The sequence below is a fragment of the Artibeus jamaicensis genome, unplaced genomic scaffold (genome assembly GCF_021234435.1).
Source record: "Artibeus jamaicensis isolate MK-2021 breed Jamaican fruit bat unplaced genomic scaffold, CSHL_Jam_final scaffold_1964, whole genome shotgun sequence".
NCBI lineage: Eukaryota > Metazoa > Chordata > Mammalia > Chiroptera > Phyllostomidae > Artibeus > Artibeus jamaicensis.
The window spans coordinates 44,724,234-44,737,909 of NW_026522030.1; the positions used below are offsets into that span (position 1 = coordinate 44,724,234).

At 40.2% G+C, this 13,676-nt stretch overlaps 1 protein-coding gene across 2 annotated transcripts in view; it reads left to right on the forward strand.

Annotated features, from left to right (window-relative positions):
• Positions 1-13,676, forward strand: part of KDM4C (lysine demethylase 4C) — a 371,183-nt gene that overhangs the window by 16,435 nt on the left and 341,072 nt on the right. For both annotated transcript variants that reach the window (XM_037156753.2, XM_053656545.1), the window contains exon 2: positions 12,602-12,762. In XM_037156753.2, the coding sequence (XP_037012648.2) occupies positions 12,619-12,762 (144 nt within the window). In that variant the 5' untranslated portion in view covers positions 12,602-12,618. The remainder of the gene's footprint in view (positions 1-12,601; positions 12,763-13,676) is intronic.

A 13,676-nucleotide genomic window follows, 5' to 3' on the forward strand; every position in this document is an offset into this window, starting at 1 on the left:
ATAATGAAAAAAATAATACAAATATGCAGCAACTTGTGGCTTCTCTGCTATAGCAAATTGAAATTTGTCTCTTTGTCTCTACTGTTGGGATGCCCCCTCTTTGGGCCCAGTTCTGGTCTTTTCCCAGATCCAAGTTTTTTGTGTCACTTGTGGGTAAAAGAAAAAAAGAGGCAGGAGAAGGGAGGAAAAAATGATAAGTTTGGAAGGAAAGGAAGAAGGAATAAAACAGTAAAGTAGAAAAGAGGAAAAAAGTATTGAAAGATAAAACAATAAAATTAAAAAGATAAAAGATTACCTAAAAAATAAAGAAACAAACAAAACAAAACATTGGTTTCAAACTGGCCAGACCAGTTTTTCTGGCTGCAGCAGGCTGAGGGGCAATTGGTGTGGTCTTTCTGCAAGCCCTCTCCCAAGAGCCAACCCAGCACCTCTCCACAGTGCCCCACCAAGGGGATCTAGGTCTTCCTCATTGCACTCTTTCCCCCTGGGTCATCACCGTGGGCTGGGTTGCGGGGTGCACATACGCACACAGGCCTGCCAGGCTGCCTGGGTCCCGCAGGTTCGGGTGCAGACCCGTCCCAGTTCTGTGGGGGAACTCTAGGCCCTGTGCCCAACGTTGGGTTCGCTGCCAGGCTGGGTGGGGAGCGGGCCAAGCTGCTGTCCCAGGAGAGTCCTTCAGTTTACTTTCCAAAAACTTTCTCCTTTAGAAAGCCTGCCTCTCAGCGCAGCTTAATCCCCCCCAGCAAGACTGGTGATTATCAGTGTCAGAGCCCGACACTGTGCCTCTCAATTCTCCCAGGCTGGTGACCACAGAGTCCGAGGTTGATTTCAGCCCTTTGTTTTAGTACTCTCTCTGCAAACTCTAGCAAACAGGTCTCTCCCGGCGTCCAACCTTGCTTGGCTGGGGAGGGAGGGAGCTAATAACCCAGCCCTCTTCCTAAGGACTCTTCAGCAGCCCCGGGGCTCCCAAAGAGTCCGCAGTAGATGCACAGGGAGTGAGTAGACACACGGGGAGCCAGGTGCCGGCTGAGGCTGCTGCTGCTCCTGTCTTTGCTCCGGTCCCTGAGATGCTGCTGTACTGCAGCCGTCTCCTTACCGTCTGGTTTTTCAGTGTCCGTTATGATTTCTGATCTCTTATTTTCATATATGCTTGGCAACTGTTGGCTTTTTGCGTTGTTCCTCCATAGATTGGCCAGGATTTTCTCCCATGTGTACAGGGAAATGCAGTCCACTCCGTCCTACTCCGTTGACATCTTGCCACCCCTCTCTTGAAAATTTTTTGATTAATCTTTGTGTTTAACTGTGGGAATAGACATTTGTCACTTGAATGAATGAATGATTTAGGAGGGATAGTTAGAAAGGTCTGGAAACCTACATGCTTTGGAGGAAGATGATGGGACTAGTTATCTTACTTGTCAAGCTGAAGAATTTGAAGTTAAAGTGGTTTGCAAGTAGAAGCCATTTTTACTGAGAGAATGGTTCGTTAAGAATGTTACATTTGGAAGATTCCTGTATATAGGTGGAGGTTGGGTGTTTTGTAGAGTTAAAAGCTTAGAAACCAAGGAGATATTGGTTAAATAAGGACTTGAACTTGAATAGGTTACTTGATCTTTGTAATAGTTTCTCCTATCCCTCTACTCTCTCTTCCTTCCTCTTTCTGATATATAACACTGGAGCCATGAAGCATCCAAGAGATCATTTAGTTCCCTGGTTCCCAGTCTTAGAGTTTTGAAAAAATAAAGTGGACTGACATAGGGTTGTCAGATTTTAATTTTCTAAAATAAAATTACCAAAGAAAACTCACTATGTAATGTAATGTTCAAAAAAACACAAGTGCCCTGGCTGGGTAGCTCAGTTGGTTAACGTAGTGTCCCCAATAGGCCAAGGTTGCAGGCTCTATCCCCATCAGGGCACATACGAAACCAATGAATGCATAAATAAGTGGAACAACAAATCGATGTCTCCTTCTCTCTCTCTCCCTCCTTCTCTTTTCCCCCCTCTCTCTCTTCCCTCTCCTCCCACCCCCTCCTGCCTGTGTCTCTGAAAAATAAAATCAATAAAATGTTAAAAAGAAGATCGTTTATTAAAAAAAACAAACAACCAAAGAGTGTTCTCTGAGAATAAAAGATGGAACTTGAAAAAAATCAGAGCACTTTCATTGTTGCTTTTCTGTGGACTGGTAGAACCACTTTTCCCCCCATGTTAAGGAACACTGAATTGGTTTAATTTTCTAAGTTCAAAGGTTACTAAGGTTACTTTTAACATTAGTTAAAAGTAACTAATGTTACTTTTAACATTAACAAGAATGAGCGTTTAAGTGAAGTCACATCTCCAGGTATTGATGGAGCCACAGCTCCATTCACTTCTGTGGCCCACATCTGGTCTAGTGGTTCTTAACTATTTTGGGGGTCATGTGTAGGTATATTTGAGAATGATAGGAACTTACAGGTCTCACCTTAGGGGAAAAATTGGACAAGAACATTAGGACTGAAAAGAGTACTGAAATACAGCTGAGACCATGAAAAACTTATGCTAATGTATTTGAATGTATAGTTGTCCCAAAAAATATAAATTCTAAAATGGAATCAAGAAGTGATAGAAATACATCAATTAAGATAATTGATTCTTTAGTTACATGTCTTACCATAAAGAAAGTACCAGGTTTAGATAGTTTTGCAGGTTAGTTCTACAAACTGTTGGTAGAACTACTAGACTATAGGTTTCTTTCTTTCAGGAATACTTCCCAACTTATTTTTTCAGGCTATCAAATTTTAATACCGGGTCCAGACAGGACAGTATGAATAAGGAATATTACAAGCTAGCATCACTTATGAAGATATGAAACCTAAAATATAATACTAGTGTGGATAATTCCACAGTGTGCCATTTTGATAATACATCGTCATGAAGTTGTGTAATATAGATGGGTTCAACATAAGAATCATATTTTATCACAGTAGAAAAAGGTGAAAACCTGTCATAACAGATATACAAAAAGTATTTGATAAAATGCTACATGTATTTGATTTAAAAGCAAAACAAAAAAAAAACCTTATAGAGAAAGGAGTAGAGCAGAACTTTTCTGACTTATTAAATTAAAGGGTACCTATATTCTGATGAATTAAGGTTAGAATCATCCCCCTTATAAGACATTCCACTCTCACTTCTTCTCTTCAGCATTACGGTGTCCTAGCTAGGTCATTAAGGCGAGAAAGAGAAGTAAAAGGAATAAGTGTTATAAATGAAACAACAAAAGATCACTATTCTCCAATAATTTTCAATGATAGTCTTTCAATTTTTAATGATAGTCTATCATTAAAGAATCTATAGACAAATGATTGAAAACGAGATTATTAGCAAGGTAGCTGGATGTGAGATTAATTTTAAAGCATTTTTATGTATCAGCCACTAAAGGAGAAATACTTAGCTTATAATATAGTAAATCAAAATAAGAAATGTTCTATTTAATACAGATATGTTTCATTTAGATGTTTAAATGTTAAAACAAAGGGACTGCATTCTTTAAAAATAAGTGTCATTAAAAACAAACATCCCGGAAATATATCAGATTAAAGAGTACTAAAGAGACATGACAGCTATACACAGCACTTCATCCTAGACTGAATTCCCTACAGAAGGGGAAAATAAAAGGTTATAAAGGATGCTATTGGTTCACTTGATAAAATTGGAATACAGAAATTATATACAAGTATTGGATCTATATTAAGCTTACTGGAGTTGAAAACTGTTCTGCTTTTATGTCAGAGAAGATCCCTATTAGGAAAGCACAGTAAACTTTAGGGGTAAAAGGGCATGATGTATGCAACTTACTCTCAAATGGTTCAGAAAATAACTCATATATATATATATATATATATATATGTATATATATATATATAACATACACACAGAATATTCTACCTTATATACTTGATCATGTGTATGTTGTTGACTTAAGAAATGTCCAAACCTGTAGATAATTTTACAGGAGTTTGTTTAGCCAAAACTGATGAGAGTTGCTGGCAAGTAAGATCTCAAATAAGAATAACAGTTTTGCAGTTTGTTTTATGCATTTGAAATTAAGGAGGGAAGATAGAGGAAGTTTACCTGAAAGTAAGAGAAAACAAGGTGGGGATTGGATTTCAGGATTTCAGGATATGTGGTTACACCTTCCAAAAGTATTACTCTTTTACAAAGGTGTTAAAGTAGATGTACAAGAACAGTGGAAAGACTTGGCTTAAAAATACTTCACTAAAGAAGTTATGGCCCTGGGACGTGACTACATCTCATGACATGCCGGTTAGGAATTTATGACTTATTACAGCACCCCCCTTTTTTGTCCAGTGTAGACACAGAGAGAACACAAATTGATAAAGCAAATATGGTAAGATATAACTAGATGAATCTGTGTAAAGTGTTCATAGTTTTTTTCTATTCTTGCAATTTTTCTGTTTGAAATTATTTCTGAAGAAAAAGTTTAAAAAATACTACTTATAATAGCAACAAATAAAAGAATAAACCCACAGAGCTTTGTGTCTTTATTCAACTCAAGTTAAACGCCCTCATTGATCTGACATTTTCCTAAAGCTGGGGGTGGGGCAGGGACATTATGGAAGAGATAAGGGGAATAGTTATGTTTGGCCATGAGGAAAGACTGGCAATTATTTTTTTCAAAAGATTTTTAATTTAATTTTAGACAGGAAGGGAGGGAGAAAGAAAGGGAGAGAAACATCAGTGTGTGGGAGACACATCAGCTGGTGGTCGCTTGCATGCCCCTCAATGGGAGACCTGGCCCAGGCATGTGCCTTGACCAGGAATTGACCTGGCAACCCTCTGCTCTGCTTCACAGGCCAGTGCTCAATCCACTGAGCCACACCATCCAGGGCTAGACTGGCAATTGTTGACCTTAACATTATTTTTATGCCTGTATTATAATATACAGAATGGTTCTTTTTTAAAAAAAATTGATTTTTTTATTTTGTGTTTTTTTACATTGCCATTTATCCCTCTTACCCTCTTCCACTGTAAACTCTGCAGTCACCACACTGTTGTCCTTGTCCACGAGTCCTTTGTCTTTTTTTTCAGTCCCTGCACCCCCAGCACACCCCTCTCCCCAGAGCTGTCAGCCTGCCGTCTCTGAGTCTGTCTCTATTAAGCAATATCAACTTTTAAAAAAATATTTTATTGATTATGCTATTACAGTTATCCGATTTTTTTCTCCCATTTATCCCCCTCTGCCCTGCACCCCCCTTCCACCAGTATTTCCCCACATTAGTTCATGTCCATGGGTCATACGTATAAGTTCTTTGGCTTCTCCATTTCCTGTTCTATTCTTAATCTCCCCATATTTTGTACCTACCAATTATACTTCTTATTCCCTGTATCTTTTCCCCCATTCTCCCCCCTCTTCATCCCCACTGATAACCCTCCCTGTGATCTCCATTTCTGTGATTCTGTTTCTGTTCTAGTTGTTTGCTTAGTTTGTTTGTTGTTTTTTAAAATAATATAATTTATTTATGCCATTACAATTTCCCATTTCCCCCTTTTCATTCCCTTTCACCCTGCACACCCCGTCCCACCCACATTCCCCCACTTTAATTCGTGTCCATGTATCATAAGCTCTTTAGTTTCTACATTTCCCGCACTACTCTTGCCCTCCCCCTGTCTATTTTATCCCCACTGTCTATGCTATTTATTCTCTGTACCTCCCCCCCCCTCTGTTGCTAACCCTCCATGTGATCTCCATTTCAGTGGCTCCGCTCCTCTTTTAGGTGTCTGCTTAGTCTGTTTTTGTTTTAGGTGTGGTTGTTTTTTTCATTTATTTTCATTAAAAAAAAAAATATATATATATATTTGTTTTTGTTTTAAATATATTTTATTGATTATACCATTACAGTTCTATTCCCCCCTTCATTCCCCTCCACCCTGCACACCCCTCCCCCACCCATTCCCCCCTTTAGTTTATGACCACATGTCTCAAGTTCTTTAGGTTCTATATTTCCCACACTATTCTTGCTTTCCCCTCTGTCTATTTTCTACCTACCATCTATGCTACTTATTCTCTGTACCTTCTCCCTCCTTCTCCTCCTTCCACTCCTCTGTTGCTAACCCTCCATGTGATCTTCATTTCTATGGTACCTCTTCTGATCTAGCTGTCCTCTTAGTTTGCTTTTGTTTTAGGTGTGCTTGTTAATAACTGTGAGTTTGCTGCCCTTTCACTGTTCATCTTTTTTATCTTCTTTTTCTTAGGTAAGTCCCTTTAACATTTCATATAATAAGGGCTTGGTGATGATGAACTCCTGGAATTTGACCTTATCTGAGAAGCACTTTATCTGTCCTTCTATTCTAAATGAAAGCTTTGGTGGATAGAGCAATCTTGGTTGTACTTGGAATACTTCTTTCCAGCCCCTTCTTGCCTGTAAGGTCTCTTTTGAGAAATCAGCTGACAGTCTGATGGGGACTCCTTTGTAGGTGACTGTCCCCTTATTTCTTGCTGCTTCTAGGATTCTCATTCATTTGAATCTTGGCTAATATAATTATGATGTGCCTTGGTGTGTTCCTTCTTGGGTCCAGCTTCTTTGGGACTCTGAGCTTCCTGGACTTCCTGGAAGTCTATTTCCTTTGCCAGAACAGGGAAGTTCTCCTTTATTATTTGTTCAAATAAGTTTTCCACTTGCTCTTTCTCTTCCCCTTCTGGTACCCCTATAATTCGGATGTTGGAACGTTTAAAGATGTCCTGGAGGTTCCTAAGCCTCTCCTCATTTTTAAAAATTCTTGTTTCTTCATATTTTTCTGTTTGGTCATTTTTTTCTTCCTTATGGTCCACTTCCTTGATTTGAGTCCCAGTTTCCTTTCCATCACTATTGGTTCCCTGTGTATTTCCCTTCATTTCAATTGATTTAGCCTTCATATGTTCCTCTGATTTGTGACTAAGATCAACCAGTTCTGCGAGCATCCTGATCACCACTGTTTTGAACTGTGTATCTGAAAGTTTGGCTGTTTCTTGGTCGCTTAGAGTTATTGGCTCTGGGGCTCTGAGTTCTTCTTGAGCCATGTTTTGGTCTGTTAGCACCCCTTACATTGGAGGAGCAGAGCCTCAGGTGTTCACTAGGGCGGGGCCACCCAGGTCACTGGTTTGTGTCGCCATATGTGGGGGTGGGGTCAGGGAGGGACAAAGGCGGTCCCCTCTCCCACTTCCTGCCGCTTGGGCTTGCTTGGTCAGTCTCACTGCTTGCTCCTTCACTGGTTTATCTGTGCGCGAATGTGTGACTACGGTTAGCCCTCAGTGGGTCCGCCACCTTGAGCCCTCAGTGGGTCCACCCGCTACTCCACACCTGGGATCCACCCACGGCTGCTGGTGAGCCTGGGTCTTGCGCCCGGGTAGGTCCGGTGGATCTTTCCTGCCCAACCCCACTCTGCTGCTGGCTGTGCCCCTCTTACTGGTTCAATTTTCTGTGGTTTGGCTGTGTTTTTGTTGCTAAAACTTTGTTGTTTTTAAACTTGTTTGTGCAAGAAGGCACAGTGTGTCTACCTACGCCTCTATCTTGGCGGAAGTCCCCTGTTCTGTGCCTTTTTCTCAGCTTCTTGTGGTTGCTGGCCTTCCTTGGTTTGCAGCTATATGTCTAGTCTGCCTCAGTCATCGAATATTCTTCCTCTCTCTGTGTCTTGTCTTTTCCTCTTTTTAGTACATCAGCGATACTGGACTAGGGTCCACCCTAACCAAGTATGATCTCATCTTTACATTTGTAAAGACTCTGTTTCTAAATAGGTCACTTTAATAGGTATTGGGGGTTAGGTTTCAACATATCTTTTTGGGGAACACAATTCAACCCATAACAATGCCTGGCCAAAGCAGTCTGAAAACAAATGCTTCCTTGAGTCTCTGTGGGACCCAACTGGTTGAGCTGCAGTTTTGGAACTCAAAGGCCAGGCTTCCAGTTGCCTCAGGCATGGCCTAGGCTCTGCCTCCAGTGAATTTAGCACAGGGAACTAGAGTAGAGCAGGATAGTAGCACCTTCTTGGCCTGAGCCTTGGTGCTCATTCCATTTAAAAATTTCAGTGAAGGAATGGAGGAGTGAGCGAGGGGATGTCCTGGCCTCTAGGGTGTGGGTTAATCTTCAGGAGGAATCATGGAAGAGGCTGGAATAGTGCTCTCTTCTAACACTAGCACAGCTAATAATTGTGCCCTCGTTCATTTTCTTCCCAGCCTAGTGCACTCTGTCTACCCAATGAGTGCTGCATCTCCCAGGGGGCTGCGCTCAGCAGCAGATCCAGAAGTAGTTTCTTCAAAGGCAGTTAGCAGTGCAGACCAGTTCTGAGGCAAGCTTCGCCTTAGAAACTAATACTTCTAGGATGAGAGCAATCAGTTTTTACTCAGAGAAACTGTATGTAAGGAAAACAATATAGGGCATAGATTTATGTTTAGCAGGAAAAAGCTTCAGCCAAGTAAAGCTCTTATATAAAGAGTAAGAAGAATAGATATTTTTCTTTTATGATAAGGTAAAATTTACAGATGAGAAGCATGGGAGAGTTATATAAGTCTGAATTAGTGCTAGACTTTAATTTACTTAATGAAAACGATCTGTAGTTCATTAAGGAAAAAATTATTAGGGTACTTACTATAAATATGGTTATTTGGTTTAGGTCTCAAAAACTTTGAGGCCAGCTCTATAAAAGCAAAATAACAAAGATACTGTTGTCAATCGCTGGGGACTCAGCCTCTAAAGAAGTGTAGCATTGAAAAAAATGATTATTACATCAGTTTCAGCTGAAAATTATACAGAAGGTTTTTGTAAAATGTAACAGTCCTCTGACTAGGAAACATTGCAAGAACATTTAAAATTTACTTTTCTGCTTTATTTTAGAAAAGTAAAAAAAGAAAGAATGTGTGCTGGGAATTTGATTCTAACATTATTAATTTAATAATGAAATCATAAATGTGTACTAGGAAAAACTTAAGGAACAGAAAATAAACTGCCTTTTAAGGGTAAAGAAAATAAGTAGGCAAAATGAAATGAAAATGGTTATAAATATTCAAAAGTGATCAGTATTACTAATAATCAAAGAAATGAAACTTAACAGCAGACTTTTTTTGCCTATCATATTGGCAAAGATTTGAGTGGTTAATGTGAAATTTTTAGATGCTTTAGCATTTAAATTTTAAAAATATTTATTTATTTATTTATCTTTAGAGGGGAAGGAGAGAGGGAGAGAAACATCAATGTATGGTTGCCTCTAGTGCGTCCCCTGCTGGGAACTGGCCTGCAGGGAACTGGCTTGCAACCCAGGCATGTGCCCTGACTGAGAATTGAACCGCGATCCTCTGAGCTCAATCCACTGAGCTACACCAGCCAGGGCACATATAAATTTTTTTTACTTTTCAATTTTATGATAATTGTACAATTTTTATTGATTTAATCTGAACTTATAGATTGAAAAGGTCTAAAACGTAAGCTAACTAGGTCTTCAGAATATGTATCTAATTGGCAGGTAGAACATATTGTATAATCAAGGAAGTAGTGACACTCGGAGGAAGCGAAGTATATTTTATAGACCAGTTAGCAAACCAGGTCAAGGGCTGAGGTTTAATTCTGATTACTAGTAATTTGGTGCGTATTTTAGTCTCATTGCTTCAGTTTCTTGTCAGAGCCAATGTTCTGTTTTTTAGACTAAAAATCTTGATTCCTATTTTTCTCACTTCTGTCAGAAAATTTCTTCAGAATGTATCTTCAGCCTGACCACTTCTCACTGCTCACCACCGGTCCCTGCCATCATTTTATCTTTGCCTGGATTGGCGTAAATTTCCTCTTTGCTTCTAACCTTGTTTTTGTTTGATACAACAGCTAGAGTGATGAACCTGCTCACTTTTCTGCCGAAATACTCCAGAACAGTTTCCTTAGAAAGCTGTGTCATCTCCTTGAATAGAGCATATTAGAGTATCAAGAATTGGAATGTATAAGAAAGGGAGGGTCAAGATGACTTGCCCTCTCACTCAAAGTAAATACCAAACTCTGATTCTCTCTGTCTTTTCTCTCATCCCCATCTCCCTCCCTCATCTCCTCTCTTACCATTCTCTCCTTTGCTATACCTAGTTCCAGTTACACTCACTTTTTTACTGTTCCTTCGAAGAGCCCCAGTGGCTTCTTGCTCTTGCCCCAGCCTATACTGCTGTTTGTCTAGATACCTGCATGCTTTAGTCCTTCCTTTAGGCCTCTGAAATGCCTCCCTGTATAAAATAACTCCCTCTCCTCTTTGTGTTCTATCCCCTTAGCTGGGTTTCTTCTTCAGAGCACTTATTTATTGTCTGCTTTACTCCACTATTATTAGGTTTTCGTTTCTTTCCTTCCTGAATGCCCACCCAGCTTTTTGGCATTTGTAACTACTTGTCGAGTGACTGGCTGGATTTCTAGTTCCTTCTGTAGTGGCTTCTTCCTCTGCTCAGAGAAATATGCAGACCATTGTTATTTTTTGGCCATAGGAAAAGTAGGGCTGCATTTCCTGTACCAGATGTTTCTATAACATCTGGTAATCTGGGTATAACATCTAAAGGTAATCTGGGGACATCTACTTTCTCACTGCTCAGATATTTATACTCTGTTATTCTTTACCTGTATGGCAAGTGAATCTGTTTTATAAGTAACATTTCTGTGTTTGGGACCAGTGTTTTCCTTTTCCCTACACTTGGTACTATTTTCTGTAAGTACTTTAGTAATATTTTGGTATTTATTCCTTCATTTAGTTAGTAAGTAGTTATTGTGGCAGATATTATGGGCCAGGCTGGGTTGCAGACCGGATGTTAGGGTTTAAAGAGATGGATAAGCCTGCCTTTTCTTTGAGAAGCTTAGAGTTCATTGTGTGGTCAGAAGTGCCAGACATTGGAACAGGCAATCCTATAAGAGGAATGCAGAAAGGAAGGTCAAAACACACAGATGGATCATATAGGCCTGCAGCGGAGGGTTGGGAATCTCAACAGTGGGCAGGAAGGAATTTGCCAGCTAAAGGATGCTCCAATAGGAGGAATTAGGGCAAAGGCATAGAGAGCTGTACTTGTTCAGAGAAGCACAAATCCATTTGTACTGCTGAAGCAGAAGGTATAATGCAGGCTGTGGTGCAAGGCCATGATAGTCATGCAAGAGGCTGATCTGGACACCTCTAAGGGGTCATGCATAACCTGTAGAAGGGTGAAACATCCTGCAGCCCATGGATTTGGGTATGAGTACCTCTGTAAGTGGGTGGGGAATGTGGCCTGGAAGGTTTTATCTTTTGCATGCCCTCTCCCATTGGCAGGGAGAATACAGGATATTTTCTGCTGTGTATTAATATACCTCCTTGCAGATTAGTTTTCCTTTAGATTAGAAATTCTGAAAAGGTGGCAGAATTTAATTTTGATATAGGTCATTTTTCTCACTTGTACTTGGTGAGACAGATGCTTTTTAAACCTTAAATGAATGGTGACCACAACTTTATTTGTAACCCTGATTTGTTTTAACCTACTATTATCCCATTGCATGTTTTCTCTTTATCTACTCCATCCTCATTTCTCAATACCTTTTTTTGTCAGACAAATTAAATTTATTAAAAAAAAAAAAACGAAAGGAAAGCTTTGAGAGGATTTGTTTTTTTTTTTGAGCTGTTGGATGCCAGACATATTGCTGCATCTGAAAGTGGGATGGTGGGACTCCTTCCTGCGGCAGGCACACCAGTGCTTCTTACTCACCTGGGAGTTCCCTGTGCCTGGTGTTCAATAAATGTTTGTTGAGCAATCACCTATTTATTGGTGGAAAGATTAAGTGTGTGCTTTTGTAGCATAACCTACTGCTTACTTTCCTACTTTGATCCCCTGGAATGATCCAGACAGACTAATCTCCCTTCTCCATACCCTCAATAGTTCCAAATATTTCTGCTGCTAGGACTGTTCTTTCTGTCATCTGGCAAACTCCTTTGCCTTTTTATAAGTCTTAATTCTATCCCTTTTTGAGTAACCTAGGGGATATTAGTTATTCCTTCCTGTGCACAGTTTTGCATTGTAGTTTGGCCTCTAGTCAGTGAGCTCGTATGGTGAAGATAAACCTTACCTCTTTCTGTGTCTCTGGTACTTTCGCTTGGTTACTGGCTGTTGTAGGAAAGCATGATGACAAGTGGAAGCACACCTGAGTAAAGTCTGCTGGGGATGTTGAACATTGTCCATCTTCTACTTAACCTAGACTGGGCCTTTATACATGTGTGTGTATGAGAGAGTCTCTTTCAGAACTGGTACATGGGAACAACACTGTTACCCGCTTGCAAAGTGAGAAAATTCTTACTAGGAAGGATTTTGAAGAGGCCAGTGATAATAATTAGGTCAGTGATTCAATGCCAAGAATAAGAGCTTTAGAGGAAGAATGACTAGAGGCAGTATCCACCCCTCCCCGCCCCTTGCCCCACTGCTCCCCGGCCCGACCCCAGCAGTCCAGAAAGAGATGAGGGGTAATAGAGTGGTAGAAGGGAATAGTACGTAAGTAAAAGACATGTTGCTGGAGCTTACAAGCCATTTGGGGGAAATGATCACTAGCCTTAACCCTGTAATAATTCATTGCTGATGACCGTGTCTTCCTCTCTACAGAAACTACCGCAGCCACCATGGAGGTGGCAGAGGCAGAGAGTCCTCTGAATCCCAGCTGTAAGATCATGACCTTCAGACCTTCCATGGAGGAATTCCGGGAGTTCAACAAATATCTCGCATACATGGAGTCTAAAGGAGCCCACCGTGCTGGTCTTGCAAAGGTGATTCTCCTCAGATCCTTTAAACCAGAATGATCACTTGGCCCTTTCAAGTATGCTCTTAATCTTCATGTTGTGGGAAATTGTTTTTTCCAAAGGAAAGTATTTGTAAAGTCTTTGTTCTTATTATTCCATATGGAGGGATCATTTGATTTCTTCAGAGAGTAGCTATCTTATTTTTTTAAACAAAAACAGTTCATAGAAACAAAAAGGATTGATATATGAGTTTTACAGGAGTGAGGGTATTCATAGCTTTTGTCAGTTTCCCACAGAGGACAGTTATTAACCTGAAGCTTAGCCACTACTCCCCTCCCTCCTTCCTCCTATTCTTCCCTCTCTCTTTCTTCTCTTTTTTATTCTGTATTTTTCTTTCTCTCTAAATTTTTTTAACAGATTGTTTGAGATATAATTCACACACCAGACAATTCCCCCTTTTAACATGTGCAATTCAATGGTATTTTGTATATTCACAGAACATCATCAGTTCATTGCCCATACCTAATTCCAAAACTTTTCTTCACCCCCCCAAAAGAAGCTCTGTCTATTAGCAGTCACTCTATATTCCCTGCTATGCATTCAGCCCCGGGCAACAATCTACTTTCTTTCCCTTAAAGATTTGCCTATTTATTTTGTTTTTAGATATCTGTTCACCCAGGGTGGAGTGTGCATACTACGTACCAGGCACTCACTGTACCACACATGGGAGAAGGTGGGGAATGGAGCAGAACAAGTTCCTGCCTCTATGGAGCTTATGTTCTAGTGGGAGCATCTTAGGATAGTGAGATTCAAGGACATTCAAGCAGGAATCCAAATGGTATAAAGAAACCAGCCTTTCAAGATGTGTGGACATAAAGTACAGCAAGTCCAGAGACCTGGAGGCTGATTTGAGCTTCATGTGTGGGAGGAATAGGAAGGGG